General features: G+C 41.3%; 1 protein-coding gene across 1 annotated transcript; it reads left to right on the forward strand.

The window, feature by feature from the left end:
* Positions 1-25,143, forward strand: klc1b (kinesin light chain 1b). The gene is given in 17 exon segments (XM_034240639.1): positions 1-93; positions 6,768-7,039; positions 7,618-7,848; positions 8,762-8,843; positions 9,357-9,585; positions 9,687-9,774; positions 10,340-10,441; positions 10,868-10,972; positions 10,974-11,042; positions 12,465-12,564; positions 13,743-13,792; positions 14,076-14,143; positions 14,841-14,949; positions 15,362-15,514; positions 22,737-22,861; positions 23,022-23,079; positions 23,768-25,143. Coding segments are annotated over 16 exon segments (1,893 nt in total). The 5' UTR covers positions 1-93; positions 6,768-6,790; the 3' UTR covers positions 23,843-25,143.
* Positions 25,144-25,825: the final 682 nt, after the last annotated feature.

Below are 25,825 nucleotides of genomic sequence, written 5' to 3' on the forward strand. Positions count from 1 at the left end.
CTTATCAGCCGCAGGGCCTTCTGGGAGAATATTGCGGTGTCGGAGACATTTTGGATTTAAAGGGGCTGAGCTAGCCGTCAGTCCTAGCTCTTGGTAAGTAATATATGCACTTTCACTAATTAATATTATAAATGTGTGAAGCTTCTATGTGACCGTGTATTTAAGCGATATTTGTGAAATACCGTGTATATAAATGATTAAGGTGGTGGTTTGAACAGCAGGAGCAGCTAGGGAGTGGTGATGCTAGCTGGTTAGCCGGAGCTAGCTATCAAAGTCGCTAAGCAGAGCGCTTAACAGATCAAAAAGCAAGCTTCACTGTGGGGTAGCTTATTCAATGAGCATTTACAATATCATTATAATTAATCTACCCGTGTTTATATAATAGGCAACATATGCCCATATTGCTAATACTAAAACCTGTAGATGGATGTAGAATAATAAACCCCGTTTTGCACTACAAAAGTCAAAACAAAATGAAAATGTGAATTTAATTATGATCACCGATGGAGTTAATTGATAGACCATTTTATTTAGTTTGGGATTCATTTGGAAATGTTCAGAAGACTCTGTTTGTGTTCAATTTTCGTTAGGGTTGTGCAAAGTCATTAACATGTAGCTACCACGTCATTATATCAAATGTCGAGCTTTGTGTTTAATCAGGGCGACACCGTTGTACATCTGCGTGAGTGTTATAAGTACAGGTTCCACTGCAACAATACTCCCATGTCAGTTTTTCTGCATCAGTAACGTTAGCAAAATCCATGCAGGCAGTGTTCAGCCCACCATTAGTGGGGAGCAGCCCTCTCGCAGCTGGTCTCAGTGGAGTGATTGATGACTGTGGGCAGTGACAGTGGCACTTCCCTCCTGGCTGTCCCAGACCCCGCCACACCCTCCCTGATGGCTGGCTGGCTCTGCTTTGTGTCTGGAAGTGATCCATACAGTGTTGTTGGACTGCTGTGCAGTAAACAGAGCAAGATGAAGTGATCCGGTCGTGTCAAACTTCATCAAATAGACAGCAAATGTTTATCAAGGGAGATGGCACAGACATTGTCCACTGGCTTGTTGATGCACTCTCCATAGTCTGTCTTGTTTTCCCTTTTCTACCCTATTATTTTATCATTTGAATTCCATCAAGCACCACACCCTCTCTCAAACAGCCTGTTTCTGCAGCCTGTGCTATGTTTTGTATTTGCTCATGAAGTATTTCCAGCTCAGCTTTCTCGATACGGTTGTATAAAAGAAAAAGTAGTATTTAGTGGTTTCATCATGCCCTTAAGTCAGGAAGATTCATACTTGGCAGTATTATGTACGCAATTACAGGTCCTTCAGTTTGTCCTCTCCAAAAGCACAATCGATTTGAATGACTGTAATGCAGTGGTAGGGAAGGATTCGGCGAACGAGGCCCTGAGGGAGCTTGATGGTGTTTTCTAAAGGGAGACGTGATCATGTAAGGCTTGAGGCCTCCGTGGAGATGGAGGCTAATGAAGAGTGGAGCTCTGGGTGGACAAACACGAGAGAGAGAGATGGCAAAGTTCTCTCTATAAACACAGCTCTATCTTTCCTAACTTGATATCTGGGCTGGATGTGCAAACACTCCTGCTGCAATATGACATGACCTTTGATCCTTCTGCAAGGTTGAGTCATATGACAAGTCAGTTCCTGATCCACCTCATCAAAACAATGTCAGAGTAAGACATGTCTATTCAGTTGTTATTGTAACAATGTGTTCGTGTTTTTATAAAAAATACATTTAGCTATTGTGGTGTTTGAAGATTCTTTGCTTCATAGGAGATTATGATTTATTGTTGAACTAGTTGAATAAGAAACATTGCTTCAGTGGAGGTGCCTTTCGGTGTGGTTAACATCTGGGAATGCATTAACACTACTCTGGATTGATTTCCCTCATAAAACCAAAGGTGGTCTATTGCCAGATATTTAGGGGCTAATATGAGTTGGTATAATCATGTTATCAGAAACCAGATAGTCCTTAAATCACTGCTGTGTCAATAAGCCTTTAAAGTCCCTTAAGAGGTTTATACATTTGAAAATGTTCTAAAATATAATAGTCCTTTGTCTGGTGGCCTAAAAATGTTCCCATCACTTATGAGCTGGATCGTAAAAGCGAAATGATTGGATCATGGATTATAAGTGAAAGTTGTCTTATCAGAAACTATATTGGTCCTAAGGTGTGAATGTATTGAGCTTGTTGTAGTACAATGAGACAGTAGGTGCCGGCCTTGCAGTGGCTTGCATGGTAACATGTAAATAGTGTCACCCTTTTGAGTCTCATCAGATCCATCCCTTTGTGTCTGATGCGTGCAAAGGAGCAGAGTCTAGATCAGGATGTGACCCTCCCCCATCAGACCTGCATCTCCACCCTCCTCTGCTCTCCTCCAGCTGTGGGCGGGGCCGTCTCTCGATGTGCGCCCTGAGCTCATGTTGTTGATTTTAATTCTCACGGAGCAGTGATCCCGTCATCCCGCGAGCAGCACCGTCCTCCTCTCCCAACCATCGGCGCTCATCTCTCTCATCCCTGTCCTCTCTCGTTTCCATCTGCCTCTGGCACCCTGAAGGTTTCCTTTTTCATTTGAAGGAGGATCGCTGTGGATTTGCACAGTCATTTTATAATGCACTTGGCCAGCGTTTAGCGCTATTGCTGGAGGAGGAGTCATTATTTCATCAGCTTCTCAGCGTGCCAAAGTATGAGACTCTGATCTGCCACTGAAACTGAGGTTAGTTTCCTGGTCCAGCAAGCTGTGGCCAAACAATGACGGCATTATTCATATATGGCTTAAACCTTTAGTAGGCATTTAGGGGGTTTTCTAATGGATATCTAGATCCTTTGTAATATTCCCTTTTGCATAGTTTTTCATCCTAAGGCTATACTTTGATTACAATAGGTCGTTTTGCTGAACTGATCCTATCTGTATAATCAAACATCTCTTAATGCACCAGGTCTCATCTTCACCGGCTTCTGATATAATGATAGGCTTTGAATGAGGGATTTATTTAAAAGGCTTTTCCTCTGGTGTGCCTGTGTTTACAGAAGTGAACATGTCTTCTTAATGGCTACTTCACTGGCTGCTGCTGAACACGACTAACACTTGATCCGGATAACTCCTGTACCCTGTCATGAGGTCTATTGGATAAAAGGCCAAATGACATGATTCTGACCTGTAGTTTATAAGTGTGATGTGTTCATGGTGAGTGTATTTTAGTATTCTAACTAGTTATAGCTGCTACATGTATTATTATCTTGTGATGCCCATGTTTTGTATGGAACACCACCAAAGTAAATGTTAAAGATGAATTCAAGGGCAGCTTTAAGAAACCAGCCTGTTGGACTTCATCACAACTCTTTAAAGACGTGGAACATATGAACTCCAGCAGCCTGAGGAAAGCAACAGTCGATGATACAGGTGTCGGTGAATGATACGAAGGCGAAGCTGCTTGTTTTTGCACTGACTGACATGAAAGCGCTTCTTCTCTTTGTGAGCTACTTCATGCTCTCAGCTAGGCAGGCCTTTCATCCAAACAGGCGTTTAACTGCTGAGGCTCTGAGCGACTGTACTGGGTAAAAAGCTGTCTAATCCAGGAGCATGCTTGATCTTTCAAAGAGGTCATTTCAAATCATGTTCATGGAAGGGAAGAGCTTAGGCACCAAACCCTTCCGAGGAGAAAAGTACTGTAGGCTGCATTGTGAAGAGAACTTCTCACCCGTGTGACATTTCTTAAAGCAAAACCTGGGTTTTATAAACCTTTACTTTTATTGTTGCCTTTTTGTAACCTAGTGATCATAGAGTCACGAGTCTAAATGTTCAAACTTCTATACAACAGTCGTATCTTTGCAAATGCAAATTGGAGTCAGCTACTCAGCTGAATTAGTTTAAAGCATGTGATGGACTGTTATGTAAAGTAGTGACAGCACAAAATGGCCCTCAGTTATGTGCTGCCTGTGGTCAAGTTCTCCCCAAACGTGTTTCTTCTTGTCTGCTGACTATGTCACTGATTGTAAGCCCTCCCTCTGGTAGTTCTGCTTTTGGTGTACTTAACATGAACTTCCAACGACCGTCACAGGTTTGCTTTTACAAGGAATTCTTACCATAACACTTTCCTTTTGAAATATCTATATTTGATTTGATATTTTATGTGTTTTTTTAAAATGCAGAGCAACAATGAGATCACACTTCTTCTAGACATCCATGCAGGTGAAATGTGGTGATCTGCAATCTGTGGAAGTGGTTCAGAACGAGTGCATGTTAACTATTCATCTTTTATATGTTGTTTGGTTAAAATGGGGTCATTTGATGTAGGAAACGCTTCTTTGAAGAGGTTGGCTGTCTCTGCGAACTAGCTTTTTACTGCTCCTCCAGTAGCTCCTGTAAAGAGATCATCGTATATATTGTGCAAGGAAATAGTAAATGGCAGAGGAGACGTGCACAAAGTCACCTCTGGGCACCGTGTACACTGTGATCTGTATGAATCCATCAGCAATGCTCAAGCTTTTAACATCTTAAACGAGATGCAAGCAGATTTGCATCAAGCTTACTCCACCCTTCACTTTTTCCATCACTACACTGAGGCTTCAGGAGTGTTTCTTTGTGTGCGAAAACATTGGCCATTTCTTCGAACAATATGCATTTTTTGTATTCTTCATTGGATTTAAGGAAGGGGGGTCACGAACCAAAGAAAAGTAAAGCTTTTAGTCAGAGTAAGTCCTTTCACATCGTAGCTGTATCCTCCCATTCGCTCTGTACTGGTAGGGTACCGGATACCTTTTTAGTATTGATCGCTGCCCCTCTCCTTCCTCTCCGGATCCTCCAGCTGGTCGTACACAGGCTCCAGTGTCATCCCGATCATATCTACCGGCTATCTGACATCCAGTTGGTCATTAGTTCACTTTAGTAGCTGCCCCGGCGTGCTCGTATTAGCATCATAAATGACACTCCCCTGACTGCCCTGCTGTGAACACATGATGCAACACGCACAGCTTCCTCTTTAATGACTGGATACTAGCAACACCCGCAGTTGTGTTTGTTTCTGCAGATGCTTGTGTCAGCTGAACTCGATGCACCAGAAAACCCTTTTTCTTTTGTAAGAAGTCGGAAAGCTAACGACTTAAAGTGGCCAGCCATTAACGCTGCTATTATTATTGGACAGTTGGACTTGCAAAGCTTTTTAGGCAAACGTTAATCCATTAATTGTATTCATAATAATCTGATGAATTGAATATAATGAAAATAATTGCAATTCCAACAGCCATTTCTAATTATGTTCATTCTTAACCCAATGAATATTAAGAAAATCATTTCACATCTTTTGTAGCTATGTTAATTCCAGCTTTCAACCACAGGTTTAAACTTGGCTGCTATTACATTTGTTGTTGTCACATTCCTAAGAATATATCTATTTGTTGTAGTCGTTATGCTCAGGTTAGGCTGATGTTGTTCTTTTATGCACTGCTTGTAGATAGAATAGACATTTGCGGAAATGCAAGTAGCCGAGCAGGGAGCGGCTCTCTAATGGTGTAGTTTATTTGTTCTCTTAGCAGATGGCTCTCAGCTGGTGTTTAGCACGGCAAGCCCCTCTTCCATAACCTCTTATTCCCCCTGCTGCAGAAATACTGAACGCACTAGCTTTACATTGCCTGCAGCCCAGTGGGAAGGGCAGCGACATTACCCTGATGTATCCACCGGGGACGTGGCTCTGTGAGTCATAGGCTGTCTCCAGTCTCTTTGGGGAAAATGGCACATGTTCCATGCACCCACCCAAAGGTCTGGCATTTCTACAGAGCACACTCTGTTATTGACACTGGAGTTTTCCTGCGACTGGACCAGCTGCTGAGATAGGCTTTTGTCATGTCATCCTCTCCTTGACTCTCCAGCCAGTCATGCAGCCGGCTAGGCCTCTGTTTGGATAAAGAGCTGGCACCAGGAGCACTGCAGCATCTGTGCGCCCTCTGTCACTCTGCAAGCTATGCTCACAACTAGGGCTGCACAGTTATTCCAAAATGTGTCGAAATGGCAAAATATTTGTGCAATATTTGGCGATTTGTGTAATAATATCGTTATGAATTAGGTATTGTGGTCCTGCATAAAAGTTCCAATCTACAAAAGATATTCCACAGACTCAATGAGTGTTCGGCAATCCCTAACGCGTACAGCAGATGTTACACACATGCTCTGTGTGTGTACGTTCATTAAACCACTTTTCCTTTGGTCAGAGCATAACTTATGTGTTTTATAACAACCCTCCTTCTTATCGTATTGCATTCATTCTGGGGTTTTTTCATTCAAAAAATGATGACTGACCTACCCACTCATGAAGTTTAGATCTCTCCTCTCCCTCGTGATAAACCGTGAGTTCATTACCTTTTTATGGCTGTCTCGTTGCTAGTGGATCATGCTAGCGGAGCAAAGAAATGACTTGTTGCACCGGGGCGAGGCTTCACACACTCAGACGTTGATATCTTTAAACAGAGAGTGGAGAGTGGACTCCGTCGGTTCACCCCTGCAGAGAATGCTTCAGATGGTTTATAGTGGTGAAGATCATTTGGAATTGAAGATACTTTGAATGAAATGGAGGAAAACGAATAAGACATGTCCGCCGAGCTCTTGTGTCTTTTGTTGTGAATGAAAGTGTTAAATAAGCACAGCTGCATCTTCAGAAGACCGTTTCAAACGTGTCCTTTTAACCGTTCAAATGTTCCCACAGTGTCCAGTGAGCAAGCCTGTTGTAACAGTCGTTCTCCACTCCTTTTTTCTCAGGTTTCCCTAATCTTACATAGAATATGTCCATCATGGTGTATCCAAGAGAAGAGAAGCTGGAGAAGCTTACTCAGGAAGAGATCATCTCCAACACCAAGCTGGTGATCCAGGGTCTGGAGGCCCTGAAGAACGAGCACAACTCCATCCTCCACAGCCTCCTGGAGACCATCAAGTGCCTAAAGAAGGACGAGGAGGCCAACCTGGTGCACGAGAAGTCCAACCTGCTCCGCAAGTCCGTGGAGATGATCGAGCTGGGCCTGGGAGAAGCGCAGGTGAGATATTGTTTGGTCGACTGAATAATATGAGCTTAAGAGAGAACTAGGTGGGTTACAATACTGCAGACAAAGAGAGAATGGTTCAGAGTGTTAGAAAGTAAAGGCATTTTTTATAGCACAGTTCAATAACTAGGCAATTCAAAGTGCTTTACGAAAACACTCATAGCTTTACAACGTAGTTTAAAGTAAACGCATACAATGACATGTAAGTACCTTTACAGTCATTCAAGAGCCAAGAGAACAGAAATAACAACGAGCTAAAGCAGAATAAAACACATTACACCTTATAATAAAAGTAACAGTGCCGTGTAAGATTTGAATAATTACTTGATTTAATAAAGGGCAGCAAAAAAACTGAAAAAGTCTTCAGCCTGGATTGAACAGAATGTAGTAAATTGGTGTTAATCCACCGAGTCATGTGTCTTTTGGTTGTGAGTTTCTGCTTCCTCATTCTAAACCGAGTTTGTGTGGTGATCGTGATTCATTCAGCCTCAGTGTGTCCTCTCCTGCGTTGCCGCTGTGACATTTTGTCTCCGATAAATGCTCACAGTTCCTGAATGCTGTCTCTATCGCAGGTGATGATGGCCCTGTCCAACCACCTGAACGCGGTGGAGTCGGAGAAGCAGAAGCTGCGTGCGCAGGTGAGGAGGCTCTGCCAGGAGAACCAGTGGCTGCGCGACGAGCTGGCCAACACCCAGCAGAAGCTGCAGAAGAGCGAGCAGAGCGTGGCCCAGCTGGAGGAGGAGAAGAAGCACCTGGAGTTCATGAACCAGCTCAAGAAGTACGACGAGGACGTCTCGCCCACTGTAAGACATGTTGTTAACGATGCATGAAAGCTGTATTATTAGGTTACTTGGGTTGAAATAGTTTATTTATTTCATTTCCACCATGTTTTATGTGCAGGATCCTTTAAAATACATTATTCCTCTTTAGCATGAAAAGCATAGAGTTCAATTGACGGGATAGAATGTGGTTTTATTTCTCGGCCTATGCAGTTGTTGTTTATTATAAGCAGAATGGGACAGAAACAGTCAGAAAACAATGTACACATCCAGTGCCTGATCCTACTTGGAATATTTAGTATGAATTTGCCTAAATGACTCCAAGGGGCAGCAAACAGTGGATTATATCTGATGCAGGAAGAAAATCACAGCTTCCTGGAATGAGCCTTGCAGTTCAGAGAAATTGCTGCATATTCTGACCGTATTCTTAGTCACAGAAGGAGGCTGTGTTTGCCTGTGTCCCCTAGCTGCCTATTGCAGGAAGCCATCCTGACAATTACCTGAATTCCTCCTGGAATCAGGTTTTCTCATTTTCAACATATAACAGGCTTCTGTGTTAAAGCCCAACTGAAATCTCATGTAGACATTTGATAGAACACACGCCACTGTTTCTGTGAGGTTTGAATAGCTGTATCTGAATAACAAAAGATCTCCACACAGTACAATATCAATCTACATAGGCAGTTACCTAATGTCAAACTAATGATAAACTAGGGGGTATCATCATGAACCAAAATATATCATATTTCTCACTTAGCGTTTCTGGTCTTTTTCTCAAATGACACGAAACACAGATTACAAATGACCACCAATGGCATACTTTTCTGAATATGAGATATAGTTATCTTGATAGCCATATCGTCTTAAATATTTAAAGACTGCCGCTAGATGGTTGCTGTCAGTTAACATGACTGACAGGTTTGTTTTCTCCTCTCAGCAGGAGGAGAAGGACCGAGAAACGCCAAAGGACTCCCTGGACGACCTCTTCCCCAACGACGAGGAGGAGCACGGGCAAGGAAGTAAGAGAACAGGATCCATCCCTTCAGCATCATATTATGACAATTCTTCTAAGAAAGTTTGCTGCCATAATGTTAACGTCATCAAGAGCTAAAAAACATGTTAATCAAAAAGGATTTATATAATGTGAAGAAAATGTTTAGGCAATAAGGATTTTGTGGACTCAAAGTAATCACACTTGGTGACGGGACAATGTCTAATTTTGTGTTCATGTTCAATTAAATGTTTCCATAAGCTCACCTGCTTTGAATGAGGAAATCTGGCATATTTAGCTGTAATGCTAACCTCATTTAGGCCTGATTATCTAGTGTCCCACCCCTCTCTCAATAAATGAATATGACTATCCATACAGTGCACTGGGTTGGATAATGTTGTCATGCCAATAAATACTTATTGGATTATAACCCATAATCTAATTATTACACAGGTTTGCAAATGGAGTTTTAATCAGGTCTGAGTTTCCCTCTCTTTGACGTCCAAACTGACCTTTGCCCTGTGCCCCCCCCCCCCCACAGGTCAGCACCAACACAACAGTGCGGCGGTGGCAGCGGCTCAGCAGGGGGGCTACGAGATCCCCGCCCGCCTGAGGACCCTGCACAACCTGGTGATCCAGTACGCCTCCCAGGGCCGCTACGAGGTGGCTGTCCCTCTCTGCAAGCAGGCTCTGGAGGACCTGGAGAAGACCTCTGGACACGACCACCCCGACGTGGCCACCATGCTCAACATCCTGGCCCTGGTCTACAGGTCGGAAATGCCTTCAAATATGAGCTTTTGCTAGTTATTCTTCCTATTTTACTGCAAAAACGACAAACACTCATCATGCTTTACCGTTCTTTCTCATTCAGGGATCAGAACAAATACAAAGAGGCCGCCCATCTGCTCAACGATGCCCTGTCCATCCGTGAGAAAACCCTGGGCAAAGATCACCCCGCTGTAAGACTCCACCATCTTCATAGCAACCATATCTCCATGGGGACATACATGTACTGTATTCATAGATCAGATTAGTTACCTGGTGGTGGTTTATTGTTGCACATGACTCTGTAGACTGAGAGGCAATTACCTCAGTCTACTGTACCTTTTGTTCTGTGCCGTCAGGATTTCTAACCTGTGCCTGCAGGCTTTTAAGGAATCAACCACAGCTGCTGAATGGCTGCTCTTACATCCAGCATCAACTAAACCACAATGAGCTTGCAGTGAGACATTAAACATTAAATTGTGCTTTTTCCATAGCCTCTGAGAACAGATCTGTATGAATGATTTACACTATGGCAACACATTGCGTTGTGAGGCATACAGGAAGCTATTGCAGCACATTGTTTGCTTCATATTGTTATTACTGCTGCCACTCAGTCTGTTCCTGGATACAGAATAATGAAACCCAAAGGATTATTACTACCATCCTGTGTCATCCAGGTGGCTAACATCCCAGTACAAAAACAAAACAGATAAAGGAATTAGCCTCATTTATATATGTGTTCTCTTCCTGTAAATCCAGGTTGCTGCGACGCTGAACAACTTGGCTGTGCTGTACGGAAAGAGGGGGAAGTACAAGGAGGCCGAGCCGCTGTGCAAGAGGGCTCTGGAGATCAGAGAGAAGGTAGGCCACTTCCCTGGATCACCAGGAGATCCACTCGCTGCCAGTGAACAATTAGCTCATTGTATTAAAGTCATTCAAAGTGGTAATATTTCCACAATGTAAGATCGAGCTTCTCTAACACCAGCGACTATAAATAGGGAAATTATTTTCTTAAATTATCTGTGAAGTTTCCGCTGAGGGACGGACGAACGAGTTTAATTGAGAGCATAGATGAAAATGGAGAGCAGGAATTAGGCAAAGGGACAGCGCTTAGCAGAGCGCAATGAGTTTCCCTAAAAAGCTTTATTCTTTATCCTCTCTATTGATCTGCCAGCCTTTTAATAGATCTCCTGCAAGCTGTAAATAAAGGGGACATTCAGAGAGAAAGCTAACGGCCTTGAGGCAGCAGCACAAACTGATATCTTATTTCTCCCTGATTTCCCTCAGGTCCTGGGGAAGGACCACCCAGATGTGGCCAAGCAGCTGAACAACCTGGCTCTGCTCTGCCAGAACCAGGGCAAGTACGAGGAGGTGGAGTATTACTACTGCCGGGGCCCTGGAGATCTACGAGAGCAGGCTGGGGCCAGACGATGCCAACGTGGCCAAGACCAAGAACAACCTGGTGAGAGACACGTTAAAACCACTACATCTGCTTTTATTGTGCTTTGCTATACTTTGAAAAGAATTGGAGTCCCTGTTGAGCTGTGAAGGTACCAAGATAAACACAGGCAGAGCTTAGTTATATTGTGAGCTAATGACTCATCTGTTCTGTCAGCCAGAGTGTCTCTGTGGGGGCGAGTGTAAACTGTTACCGCTCTCTGCCTACCAAGCTTCCACTGGAAATATCTTTTAAAACCATGATGTTTTTCAGATATTCACTGCACCAGAATTTTAAAAGGGAGACTATTTTATCCAACACATGCTTTTTCAAAACAACAGTTATGAAAGGAAGGTTCGTATTATGTAATGTCACACTTCAGTACAACAGCAGCCTCGTTAATATGGCTGTGTACTGGCAATAATGTGGCACTTATCATGATTTAATGGTTATGATACAATATATATTGTGCTACTTAAAGCAAGTGGGTATATTGCAATTTAAGAGACAAAATAATTGTAGTTTAGGGAAACGGTCAGTTGTATATCAATCACACCATACTAATAAAACATTTGTTTACATTGTATGCATCCGAATAGTAGGATCCCACACACTACCTTTGGGCCGTAATTAGCTAAGGAATAACCATTTATCTATTTGCAACAACAAATATAATGAATCCAAAGTGATTGCAGGATTCTTTAGAAAGACTATTTTGGTAAGTACAGTAAGTTATCCACATACTTGTACTGGGGCTTGGTCCCTCTGCAAAGGACCCAGGTTCAAATTTGTCTCGGGACCAATTGTGGCGTGCCATTCCATCCGTCTCCCCCTTTCAACACTATCACTTAAATAAAAGCACTGGTTGCCCAAACAAACTTTTAACAAACCAACAGTGTTATTGTCTCCGTCCTGGGAGAGGGATCCCTCCTCTGTTGCTCTCCCTGAGGTTTCTCCCATGTTCCCTTTAAACTGTGGGTTTTCTCTGGAAGTTTTTCCTTGTACGATGTGAGGGTCTAAGGACAGAGGGTCTAAGGATAGAGGGTGTCGTTTTTCTCATACTGATATTCTGAACAATCTGTGCTGTTGTATTTGCTGTAAAGTGTCTCTACTGTAGGCTATTTTTATTATATGTACAGCACTTTGGCTCGACCAAAAATCGTTTATAAATGTGCTATATAAGTAAAACTTGATTTGATTGTGAATCCATACGGTATCACAGAACATAATATGGCAATACTCGAGTGTATCAATATTTCTACCCGGTCTCACTGATGAAGGCGAGGCTGTATGGAGACAGTAAGGGAGCCTCTGAGGTCCGGTCCCATCCTTTCTGAGTCACAGCGCCTTGGGGAAATATGCAGATCCAATTCTCCTGTTGTCAGGAGGCACATTGTGAATCCCTCAAAACTCAAATATGCTTTCTCTCTTTTTGTTCTTCTTCAGGCGTCCTGCTTCCTCAAACAGGGGAAATACAAGGAGGCTGAGATTCTGTACAAAGAGATTCTGACTCGTGCTCATGAGAAAGAGTTTGGATCTGTTGATGGTAAGGTCTCATCAGAGATATTGTAGATTATAGTGTAAGGCAGCACTCTTTTCAAAGGTTTACTTCTATATTGCAGTGGTGGAGTCAATCAACACAATAGAAAAACAAATGTGTCCCTAGAAAATTGGTGGTGGGTCAAATATGTTTTTATAGATTATGTATTTGTTTTGTCCTCCACTATTGTCTTATCCTCCATCTACTGTTTGTCTCACCCCAGCGAGCGGAGTGAGGGATGGACAGATGGTTAGAAAGTGGACGATGTTCTAACCTTCTCCATTCAGGACACAGAGAATCTAAAACAAACTTTTTGAAGAATAAAGAGTTTACTTGTCTGAAGAACTCTGGCAGTTTTCTTCTCTTTTGGTTTAAGTGAAGCTGCTTGTTGGCTTTTCTCCGGAGATCGAGTGCTTTGAAAAGGGAATAAAAGAAAGTCGGCACAATGAAGCGCTCTGACGCTTTTTAAGCAAAAGCATCTCTCCTCTTTCTGAGAGATTTCTTTTTCACGAGTCACTTGTCTTGACATTAGCTCTCAGATTGGAGTTGAAGGTTAAGTGAAGCAGGAACAGGAACGCTAAGCAGCAACAGTTTGTCCCTGGGAAGGAAAGAAAAGGAAATTATGCTTTATACTTGATCAAAAGCAAATGGTGTTAAATGCTTTTATCTTCGGGTCAAAAAGGCTATGTTTGTGTTTTTCAATGGCATATTTAATGAAAACAGTGCATTAGTAAGTAGAAATGGTTGCGTGTAAATGTCAGTTTACTCGTATCTGAAAAAGGTGGTCATTGTTTCTATAACAAAGTGCATTTATAGTGCCTTCTGTATTGAGATATAATGTCCCATTTCTTATTTTATTTCATGAAGAATCTGAAAAATAATATTTATAAAAAATATTAAATTCAAACATTCTTAAATAATCTCAGGGATTATAGTCATATTTACCACTGTACAGTAATATTGGGCCAGTGTTATGTTTCAATTCCATCTTGAAACTGATGGTGGCAGATGCCAGGAGTCACGAGCCTCTTCTGATATTGTGTAGCACAATGCGTAGAAACAATCCAAAAAGTATATAGTAAATAGTTCCTGGTGGAATTTGTGAAACATCCTGAGGTCGAGCCGCTGTTCTCCAGTCCTGTTGAACCGTGTGTAGACCATCTCTCCTGTGTGTTTGTCTGCAGCTGAGAACAAGCCCATCTGGATGCATGCAGAGGAAAGAGAGGAGAGCAAGGTGAGGGGGTTGTCATGTTATCCTCAAAGATATTTCAAGCAAATTAAATAAATGTGTCAAATCGTAGCTGGCAACATGAAATACAACAGTGCTGTAGCATGGTAAAGAATAGTGAAATACAATCATTTATTAGTGTGTTTCACACACACACACACACACTATAAGCTCCATCAAGCATATTGTAGTTGTATGTAAACACTGGGGAAATGCAGCTGATCCAGTTTTAACCTCCACTCCCAGTCACGCTCCTTTTCACTTCCTCTCCTCCCTTATTTACTTCCAGGGCAAGCACAGAGACAACACTCCCTACGGAGAGTACGGAGGCTGGTACAAGGCCTGCAAAGTCAACAGGTGAGGCGGAGCGGGATCAGCGTGGCTTAAGTCAGAAATAAAGACATGTCATAAAGGCCAGGGATTAGTCTCTTCACTTTTATTCAAATGTGTTCTTTTATAAATGTGTGAAGTTAATATATTGTAGAAATGTTTTTTTATTTTACAGTATTTTAATTTTTCCTTCTTTTAATTTTGCAAAATTAATAATTTTACTTAAAATGTTACTTAAATTACCTTTTTATTTAATATTCATAAAAAAATAATGATATAGTCAAGCATAGAGAACATAAAGACACCAATTCATGGTATTATATTTGTCAAAAGAACTCTTAAAAATATGATTTAAAGAGATAATAATGAACACTAAATAATAATTAAAAGATTATCGAAAAACTAACAATTATTTAGTTTAAAAAATCGAAATAATGAATTAATGATACTGTTATTTGTTTAACTTTACCTACAAAATGATCCTATATATCACAGAATAACACAACACCTCCTACCCGAAACCCCACACAGAGATGTGTTTCCCTCTGAAACTTGAGAGACTAAAAGTTTCCAGAACTTCTTAAAATCCTTTAACTCGTCTTTAGGATAAATCAAATTCCTTCTAGGTAAAGTCTCCGTAGTCATATGACCGGAAGCTTTGTTGTGAACGGTTTTAGTTTCCTCACCTTTGGGTAAATATTGTTCTGCCTGTCCCATTGTCCAGCCCGACAGTGAACACCACCCTGAGGAACCTGGGGGCCCTGTACCGCCGGCAGGGCAAGCTGGAGGCTGCTGAGACCCTGGAGGAGTGCGCTGTGAGGTCTCGCAAGCAGGTCAGCACTCATTGACTTTACAGACAAAATACCTGTTTACTTATCAGTGTCCTGTTTATGTCAATGCTTAAATATGTCCCCCAAATCTCACGATGTTTCTTTCCCTTTCTTTACAATGCTATGGATCCAGAGCAACACAGTAAGTGGTTTGACTCTCACCGATGGCCCCCGTAGAGCCTCCACCTCTCACCCCTAACACCACTCCCATCTTTCAGACATTTCAAATGTTCCCTTTGTCTCTGCCACTGTGACAGTGATTAATTTAAAGAGACGGACAACATCAAATCCCTTTAATACCTCCATGTAACTCCACACTCTCATCCTAATCAACCAGCTAATGCCTACCTCGGAGCTAGTTCTAATTACTGCATGTTTGTGTTTGTGTGTGGCACTTGTGTTTTGTTCCCATCAGGGCATCGACCCCATCCACCAGACTCGTGTGGTGGAGATCCTGAAGGATACAGACGGCGACAGGCGGAGGAGCAGGGAGAGCCTGAGCAGCGTTAAATATGAGAGTGGCTCTGAGACCGGAGAGGAAGTGAGTATGGGGGCCGATTGGAATGGGGTGAGTACAAATCCACTAAAGAGTCCACACAGTCGTACGCCTCACTGGGGAAACAAGGTGGAGATCACAGAGAGTGGACTGGTACAGAACATCCTAGTCAAAAACAATATGACATTTTGAGACCATGGCAATATAATACAAATGTAATATAATATATTGATTAGCTTTACAATATTATTTTTCAATGATTTGAACCACAATACAGTAAAAATTCAAGAATTCTGTTAAAATTAAATAAATCCAAAAATTCAGAGTGTAGATTTAAGTGATTCCGTTCAAAAAACGCTTATTAGTCAAAAGACTTGCTGAGTAGGTAGGTTTACTTTTCTGTTAACATATTGAAACACTTCCTGCTTCTATTAGGGTTTGAGAGCAAAGGTTTAACAGGAAGTAGATTCTTCTGCCTCCTGTACCAGGAAAGAAGCCCCTCTAGATGATGCTCCGCTCAGGAAGCCCTCGCTCCAAACAAACGAGTCATTCCTGCATGACCTATTTCATGATGTCAGTGTTGCACATCATCACAAGTTACAAATGAGTGACCTAATTCATTATATAAAAGGTTTGTGACCTTTTTTTATAGATGAAATGGCTGCCTATTCCTAATTCTTGATTCACCGTCTCTGTACCAGTCCATAGCCTCCTTGTAGACGTGCCTTGTTCCTCTCGTGAGGTCATTCTGATTATCCAAAACTGTAAAGCTGATTGAGTGTCTTGGCATGCCGAACCCGTTGTTTTTGACAGCATCTGAGTAGATGTTCATGTTTTGTGTCGTCCATTGCTTGACAGTGAAGTCCCAGTGTCTTGTTTTAATAAGCGGCCGTTCTGCTGGCAATGCTTCTGCACAAGTGGAGCGGTAACAAAAAGGCACTCGCTCATTCTGTGGCACCCTGGCAACCACATGAAATATTTATCTGCTTTTGTGAGACTCACAAAGATGCATCCTTTCATGTTTCCGCTGTTAAAAAAAATCAGCAGCTTTCCCCAATATTCTGGAAGTTCATTTCCCTGATCTGGGCAGTCGATACGCAGCTCTTTATGCTGCTGTTTAACTGTCTCATTATACCATCCACTCTGGCTGTGTTTCAACAATCGTTAGTTTCATTTTGCCGCAGGGCTTTTATTTCTGCACAGCGTGTCCCATTGGTCTTGTCACCACTCTCCTTTTTAATAAAGGGGTCAGAGCTGGAAGCATGACATTCATTGCAGCAGATAAATAAACACTGTTAGCAAAGAGCTGAGTCCCAGCTCAAAGAAGCCCTCTGGTGATGCTTACATAAAGCACAGTGCAGGTTTGTGCCAGCAGTGATGCCTCGTCTGAGCCTGTGCCCCCCCCCTCCCTCCCTCCCTCCCTCACTAAAGTGCAGCCACACCCTTCACGGCACCAAACCCAGTTCAAACATGCATGTAGCTACGGCAGCCTGCTGGACTCAACATTAACATGCACACTAATGGACCGTATGTGTTTACTGTGTTTACACATGGTTGATAAATGTCTGTTAATATCTGCCGCTCTCTTTAGGTATAGATTGGATTTTCTGAAATAGGGTTGTTTGAAATACTTCTCTATAGTCAGAGTATCACCTTCAGTAATAATCAGAATGCCTTTATTCGTCCCACAGAGGGGAACTATGCATTTGTTACAGCCAAAGACAGCTTAATATTAACCAAGAAGCATAAAATAATATTAATAATCAAAAAATGTTTAAATAATTACACAATTTACAACATACTGCTGTGGAAGCAATACATTATTTGTCAGTTTATTGTACGTTTCATTTAGAATATTTCCCCTGTTTTACTTTGCAGAAAGAAAGCCCTTTCTTTTTTCTATGCTCTCTTTAAAGCCACCAGACAAAAGCACTATTTTCCCGTGCAGGAAAGTTGCTGGCCCACAGCTTTCATCGGTTAGTTGCTTTGTGTCATTGTGTGACTTTGCTGAATTGAACCCTTTAAAACAGCCATGTCACACAATAACACAAACAAAATAACCAATAGATGCATCTGTAGGTAAGCAACTTCTGTGATCTGCATCATTCTGGTAAAATGACTATTTTTGTCGATGGAGTCTGGTGGATTTCAAGCGAGCCAGGATAGAGGCTTCAATTCCCATTTCTAAAGGGAGTCAAAAATGTCCTAAATCTGATATTAAGGTAGCTTAAATAAGTTCTCCCCGTCCACAGCAGTGTTTTGTTTCCTTGATACTCTGGTCTGATTGTGATTCTGACTGTAGATAATACTGACTATGGATAAGAACCTCTTAAAACCCAACTTCAAACAAATCCAAACCATCCGTTTGATCAGAAAGATAGGGTTTAGTTTGCTGGCTTTTGTGTGAATGTGATGCTTCTCTACACACATGTTGATATGTATAACACACACAGCTACTCAAAACTGCTTCACTCCAGCAACGGCATTCGCATTTCCAAACGTGCACCTTATTTGTGAAACGTGATGGCATGTTCGGCGTGTACTAGCATTTCATTATTCATGTCACAACCACAGCAGTAGAATTGAAAGGCACACAGTCCAAACAGCGAAATAAACTCCTGCTTGTTAAAGATTGTCTAAAATGTGTCACGAAACATGAGCTTTTTATCTCAAAGACTGCTTAACAAACTCCATCAATCCATTCATTTACAAAGCTGCAAACATACGTCACTACAACTTGTGTGTTAGAATAGGCTTGTAAAGTCCTGTCTGTGTGTGTAGATAGAGACGATGTGATAGGCCCGTCAGAACTATCACTCAGCTGCTGTAGAGCTTTGCCCAAACATGTCTTCACTCTGGAAGTCACTGAGGCTATAGAAGTGTTTCACCTGACAGCTATAAACTCTACATAGAGCTCACATAGTTTGTGTCGAACAAGTGAAAGTATAACTGAGGAGATGCTCAGGTTAATCGGTAATATCTGAAGTATGTGCGTGTCTCTTCCTGCATGACTTGGTGTGTGTGTCTGCTTTGCGCTCTCGGCTAGATGCTTCAATGTGCTGCCTGTCTGTTTGCATGATTTCCTAGATTTCCTCTTTTTTCCTTTTTTCTGTTTCTACGTGTCACTCACTAACCTACTACCTTGTTGATAACTCTTGCCATGACAACCAATCAGCCTGTCAATCAAATGTACTGTTTCTCACTCGGTGGATTGTACTCTCCCTCTTGAACTCTCATTCCTAGGGCGGGTTGGGTATGTAGTGTCATAGTTATTATATGATTAATGTCAAAGGATAGGGAACAGAGGACCGGTCGAAACAAGTGCAGGATTTTAGATATTTCATCAGATAAAGCACTCAATTTTAGGTTGTTTTTTTTCCAATAAAGGCAAAGATGTTCTAGAATATAATTTCCCTCTTGAGATCAGTGTAATACCAGCATGCCCCTCTCTGCTGATGCTTGCAGATGTCCTGTCTGCAGTGCACAGTCACTGGCTGGCTGCAGTGTGCCAATGCTTTAGTGGTACCCAGAGAGAGGAGAGAAACAGCTGAGTCACCGTGACTGCAAACACCAACCCACTGCATCACTGACCCACCCTGTAGTGCAGATCCTCAGAGAGCTGTAGTGTCTCACAGAGATGGATTTTCACATCCTTGTTTGCATAGGATCCCTGATTTTTCTAGAAAAAGTAATCAAACCCCAAGCTGGAGTTAATACAGAACAGTTGGGGCAGGATAGACCGTTCTACATCAGTGCTTTTTCATCCTTATTAGGTTACTCCAATTACACAGTTAGCTTTGTACATATTATTGGTGTATCATTTGTTTTGTATATAGTGTTTTTGGATCATTTTCATAATCACCTCAGTGCATTCAATAACTGTTAGCTACATTAGCTAGTCATTTAGTCATTTAGTGTAACACCAATGTTTTGGTAGTTTAAACAGCCTGAATTTCTACGGCTCTTCAAATGTTTACCTTCCACTTTTCCCGAAGCTCAACATCTGCTGGGATGGGTGAAAGCTCTCAGAGGAAGGACCTGGCTAACTTTATAAAGCAGACCGCTCTCCTCGTCAACTCTAGGGTGCTTTTCTTCAATTTAGGCTAACAGCGCTTTTTATGGACACTGAGGTCAATGTGAAAATGATAAGGAACCCCAAAGCAAACATTAAATACTATTAACAATATGTACAAAGCTAAACGTTGAAAAGCGACATAACTAACTTAAGAATGACAAATCTGTTAAACAGGGTGTGAAGGTAAAGTTACAGGAAGTAAAGACACATGCAATTAGTCAAACTGATAGATGTTAGGTGTAGAAAAGGCATGAAGCTCAGATTTGTGTAGCGTAGGCAGCCCGACCCTGATCTCTTAATCTCACAATGTGTGCGTTTTTTTTGTCTGTTTCTCTCTCTTTCTCTCTTATCAGGCCTAAGCCATCAAGATTATTCCTCCATCCTTCTCTCCTTCCCCAACACAATAGCAAAAAGGAAGTGTGTTGTCGTTCCCTCTGGCCTCCTCTGTCCCAACAAAGCAACAGCTCCTCTGCCCCTCCCGGTGCCAGCAGAGACACAGAAAGCACCCCCCCCCCCCACCCTCTCGCGGCTGTCATCTCTGCCCCCCCACCCTGCTGGGACGTTTTGGTCTTCTCATCTCGGCTCTCTCTCTTCCTTTCACTCTCGATCCTTTTCCTCTCACTAACCCTGTGTCAAAAGGCTTTTCTTCTCTCTCTGTGACATAAACAAATCATTGTGTGTGAAATCTCTTTCCCTGTGAGGAAGCCACTCGCACATTTTCTTCCTCTCTCCAACACACATTTGTAATTTTTCCTAGCTGCATAGTAGATGTATTTGGCTGGATAAGGGGAGCAGGAAGGTTATTTATTGGAAGAAGGCAAAAGATGATTTTGAGGAGGTGTTGACTAGAGAAATCACAGAAGTAACGGTTAATAGAGTCAATGTAAATCAAAACTGCTGTGATTTGATCTCAATCTGCTTAACAACAAATGAAAGGTGACCTCAAAGCTAGCTTCCAACTGTTGCCTGTATTCAGCCCTTATTTTATTCAGTTTCTTTTAGTCGTTGGTGAGTTTTTAATTCTTCCCAATAATGAGATCAAACGCTTAAGCAGCTTAGAAATAAATGGTACTGTATAGTTTCACATGCTAATCCAAATATCTAATTTCTTTTTAACATCTGAAATGAGAAGGGAGCATTGCCATTTTAGTTTTTTTATAGATTTATTTCCTTTTTAATTTGTATCATTTTGTTGAAATTTTTTTAAAGTGTTGATTCTTTTGTGGCTGAATATTAAAGCAGTGCCGCAGTGTGAAAAAGACCAGAAGGGCCGACATCAGTCGAAAGCAAATTGTCAGATCACAGCAAGCTGTTGCCATGGCAATTCATGTTCAAGTCGCTCTCTCTGGTGTCCTTGGTTTGATTGAGTATTCACGCAGGCTCTACGCTTGAACAATATATACATAGTAGCTCACATTTACAAAGGGAATTAGCAATGTTAGCGACTGTTGTAAAGCTAATACGACGCTAGAGACCAACGAGCACTGGCCACCTGAGAGATTGCTTATTATTAGTAAATCAAAGATAATGGCTGTGAAATGCCCAGAATTGCCTTTTCATTTGTCAGTGCAGTATTAGAAGCTTTGGATTCCACAGTAGTTTAGTGTGTGATGGTGTATGTGTTGGTGGTACAGTCCACTCTGGCTATTTTGAACACAAAGCTTAATGGAGTGTGTTGCCTTTTGTTTTTATTACACAGTCGTTTGCAAAGTAAACATTGTCACTCTGGTGAATCATGTTTTTAGACAACCGAAAAAAAAGTGCAGTGCGAGTGTTTCCTCAAGATCAACATGTTGTTATTTCAGATGTTTAACTAACTGAATGTAAAATGACTTCTTTAAAAAGTGTAGGCTGTATTTCTAGATCTGTGTATTCATTATACGGCTTTTCGGTATGCTACTTGATTCTTCATTCCTTCCAATGAGTACACCTTTACTTGTAATGCAACTGAACAAAAGGAATTGACTATGTACATCACATAATTATGACAATATTGTTGTGTTAGTGGAATGCTTATTTATTGAACTGTCTATTCTTGACATATATATAGTGTGACTTCAGTTTCCCAAAGTGGAATTACATTAATGGTAAAGTCTATAAGCACTATCTTAGTATAAGTAGGACTGCATTATATTTACCATTCTGCATTGTGAAGATTATTGCATCAACACTTGTTGGTATTCTCAAATAAAAGTTTTTCATTTGTGGAGTTTTGTCTTTTTCTCTGCACCGAGAAGACTGTGGTATTGTGCGATCAGTGGAAACCGATCATTGTGTTGAGTCTCTGCTCAGTGGAACAGAAATGTCCAATACCTGTATAAATCCTCTGGTTTACCCACAATGCCCTCTGCTGGTGATATGCCTGATTGCATCATGATTATCAAAATACAATCAAAGTTAATACATTGTTTTGAATGCATTCCACCAAAGCTATGGGTGTTACGCTAACAGTGTTTACTGGTCAGTTAGTGAATAAACACACACTATGCAGGACAGCTCATATGTAGCATTATAATTCCAAAATGAATGGATTGATGGATGAAAAAACGTTGAGGTTTATATTTTCATTCACTTTTAATCTGCTGGTTGACTAAATAAATGCTCATTTTGTTCATAAAAAATCTGAATAAAGTGACAAATCCAGCAGCCCAAGTTAATCACCAATGAACCCAAACCCAAAGATATTCTTGCCATCATGAAAGACAAAATAAATTAACATATTACTGAATAAAACTCTTAAAAAACAATGCTATTTTGGCATTGTTTCTTAAAAAAAAAAAAAGATGAATTTACCAGCATGAAGGGAAATGACACAGCACACTTGCTGGAGCACAATGAGTTCAGTACTCAAACTGAAGTGACTACAGTTTGTTATAATGGTGTACCTTTTGAGAAGAACATTTACTCAATGAATCATTACAATTAGGTAATGTTGAATGTAAGTTATCAGAAAGTGAAAACATGCTAGCATTGCCTGCAATCGTTAACAATGCAGACGGTTCAGCAACATATTTCATCACCTAATGAATTGCTCTTTAAATAATATAATTCATGACATGTGTAAACCCCTTTTTGTGAGACACCACGCTGTTTGGCTGCTGCTACCAGCCAATCACAACAGGACTGGCCTACATCCAGTAAAAGGATAATGATTTGCAGATGTGAGTTCTTGTCTCTTCAGTGCAGAATGGTTGTGCTGATGCTTGTGTTTGTCTGCAGGACGGCAGCGGGGCTCTTCAGCGCAGCGGCTCTCTGGGGAAGCTCCGGGACGTCTTGCGGCGCAGCAGCGAGCTGCTGGTGAAGAAACTGCAGGGCAACGGGCCGCCTGAGCCTCGCAGCACCAAGTAAGAATACAGGATTTCTCTGTAACGATGGGTAGCAGACAGTAATAAGCAATGTGGTTTTGAGGCAATTTGAATAGTAGTTCAAGCTCCATGGATACTTATTTTGCACTTGAACCCAGGATACAGTATTAACATAATTTTTGTAATGTTTGTTCAACAGCATGAAGCGCGCTGCTTCCTTGAATTACCTGAACAAAACCAGTGATGACCCGTTCCAGGTGAGAAACAGTTTTACACTCTCTGAAACACAGGTTGCCATTTTCTACCACTAGAGGTCTCTCAATCAACACAACAAAAGATGGAGGGGGAAGCTGTGTAGGATCATGGGAGTTGTGGTCTTTACCCCCATTTTCAGTGAGCTTCTCCTGGTTAGGATTCGTTAGGTGTTTCTTGTCCAGGAGGTTCTTACAGCAGCGGTATCCTCTCCAAACAGAGCCAGTTATATAAACCAGTAAAAACAATAAATAAAGCTTCACCACAAAAAAAACACCAACACAAAGGGGGGCAGAGAGCCTTTACTTTGCTCAGCTTTTTTCTCTGATAACATAAGATCCAGGTGCCCGATGATGACTCCTTCACCCGGTTCAGATATATAGCTAAAAACAATAGAGATTTTAAAAGTGTGGCTTAAAACTGGATGAAAATCCACTTATGAGGGCACCAACCAAAAAAAACAACTGTTACCTTGATTCAAATGACAGATTTCTTTAGGTTTGACATTTTTGGGAAAAATAATGATGTTACACGATTCAGTAAAATAAATAACATGGGTTTATTCGTTTTTAGTGCTTTTAATGCGGAAATGTTGCTTATTGTAACTTGCTATATCATTAAAATGGTTATGTCCTATCTTTCATGTTGTCTCCTCCTGTATCTTCTCTGATTTTTCTCCTGTTTCCCCATCAGACTCGGGGAGTTCGTAATTTGAAGGAGAGCCGGGGCCTGAGCTCCAGCACTGTGGATCTCTACACCGGAAACTGAGCAGCAGGTTTCTGATCAGCTGATCTGTTCCCGATCCAAAGAGGCTCTGACCTTTGGCTCGTTCTCTGAGCTGTAATGATCACAACAACACTACCAGACAGACTCCATCACACTGCCTTCCTCTGCTTGTTAGCATCCGACCCCAAGACCCACATCCTCCTGAGTTAAGACCCAAAGACATGTTCGGTCATCAACACATTTGGTGTGTTTTCTTTCCAGTTTGTTTTTAAACCAGGTTGTTTCCTTTTGGTCTTCCAGAGAAAGATTGATGTATTTTCCCCTCATCGTGTTCCTAGCAATGGTGATGCCTCAGTGCCTCCTAAATATGGCCGAGAAAATGTACCTCATCTCTCCCCTTATTCATCATCTGTGACTCTGCACTTTGACTGCAAACGTTGCCATATTGTCTCCTGCTCCTGTAAATGTCTCCCTATGTTGTGTGACTTGAGATCCTTGATTGTCTTCCTGTGCCATAGGTCTAAATTAGAAAAGAAATACGTTGTACATTTCTATTTTCTCACAAACTAGTTATAATAAATAGGCCTGGTGGCTATGAAATGATATAATGTAATATTATGACAAATCATTTTATTTTTATTTTAATGATTTTGCCTATTGAGATTTATTTGCAATGCGAGGTGTTGGTTAAAGCTTTGGGAAACAGGGTGACTTGTTTATCTTACTGACATGAGTTGAGTCATGTGACTTGTTTAGGGTAATTTTATACAATAGAAATTGATGCTGCTTTTATCTCCAAGTGTGTTTTTCTGCATTGCAGAGAAAATGTATTTGAGGCATTTATGGTCTGTAAAAGACAACAATGAAAATGCTCAGCTTTTTTATTGTATATACAAAAATGACGAGGATGAACCAGGTTTCTTAATGAATAATGGTCACCCTGAATGATCTCCGGTGCCATACAGATTAGAGCTGCTAACTGTGAGCACATCCTCTTATAATGTTGTTTACAGTGATTAGAATGTGTGATACATTTCTAGTGATGTGATAATTATAGGTTTTTGCACAATTCTCAGATCGGTTTCTTCTGACTATGATTTCATTTTTTAGTGAAGCACAAGAAAACTGGAATGTCTTGTAATTATAATTGTTTTGATAAATGTTTTTTCTTTTTATTATTTGTAATCAACGTGTTAGAATCTGATCACAAATCATAGAATTCATCAGTAAATCAGTGTCATTGTTGGTAAGAGTTGAATGTGTGTCTCATATGTCATGAATAGTCTGATGGAAAATTGGAACCACTCTGATCATGAAAATTAAACCAACAATGTTCTATTTTATGTCGTTCATTCTTATTTCTGGGGGGGAATTTGTAAAAAGAAATTGGTTTAAAGGGGGCCCATATTATGCTTGTTTTCAGGTTTCATATTTGTGTTTTTTGCCTCTACTGTGACATGTTTACTTGCCTTAATGTTCAAAAAGCTCTTTATTTTTCTCATCCTGCCTGTGCTGCAGCACCTCTTTCCACCCTCTGTCTGAAACCAGAGCCCAGTCTGCTCTGATTGGTTAGCTAGCCGGCTGTGTTTTGATTGGGGAACCACTAAACGATGTCCAGCCTATCATCTTTCTAGAGTGTGTTGGAGCGCTAGCCAATAGCCTATCTATTAGTAGCAGCCAGTAGAAGCGCAACTGTTACATAGGGATGTCATTATGTTACCGAAGTAAACAAAGGAGTCCAATCGAGGCAATTCATGCAGGAGTGTGGGTAGAGAAACGTTTGGATTTTAGGCTTTACAGACCAGTAACATACATACACCTATATAACACTCCACAGGAAGCAGAAAACCCCCCACAAATTCCATGAAGATAGTCCTTAAATGTCACTGTTTGAATGAGTGTGGGAACCCTGATGCCTTGCCAAGTTGTGATATATCACGGGTAGAGTTTTCCCTCCTCTTGGTGGAGGTCAGCCCGGGGTTTCTCAGCTCTCTGGTAATCTCTCACTTTGTCAGTGCTTTAATG

This window comes from Gymnodraco acuticeps, unplaced genomic scaffold, assembly GCF_902827175.1.
Source record: "Gymnodraco acuticeps unplaced genomic scaffold, fGymAcu1.1, whole genome shotgun sequence".
Lineage (NCBI taxonomy): Eukaryota > Metazoa > Chordata > Actinopteri > Perciformes > Bathydraconidae > Gymnodraco > Gymnodraco acuticeps.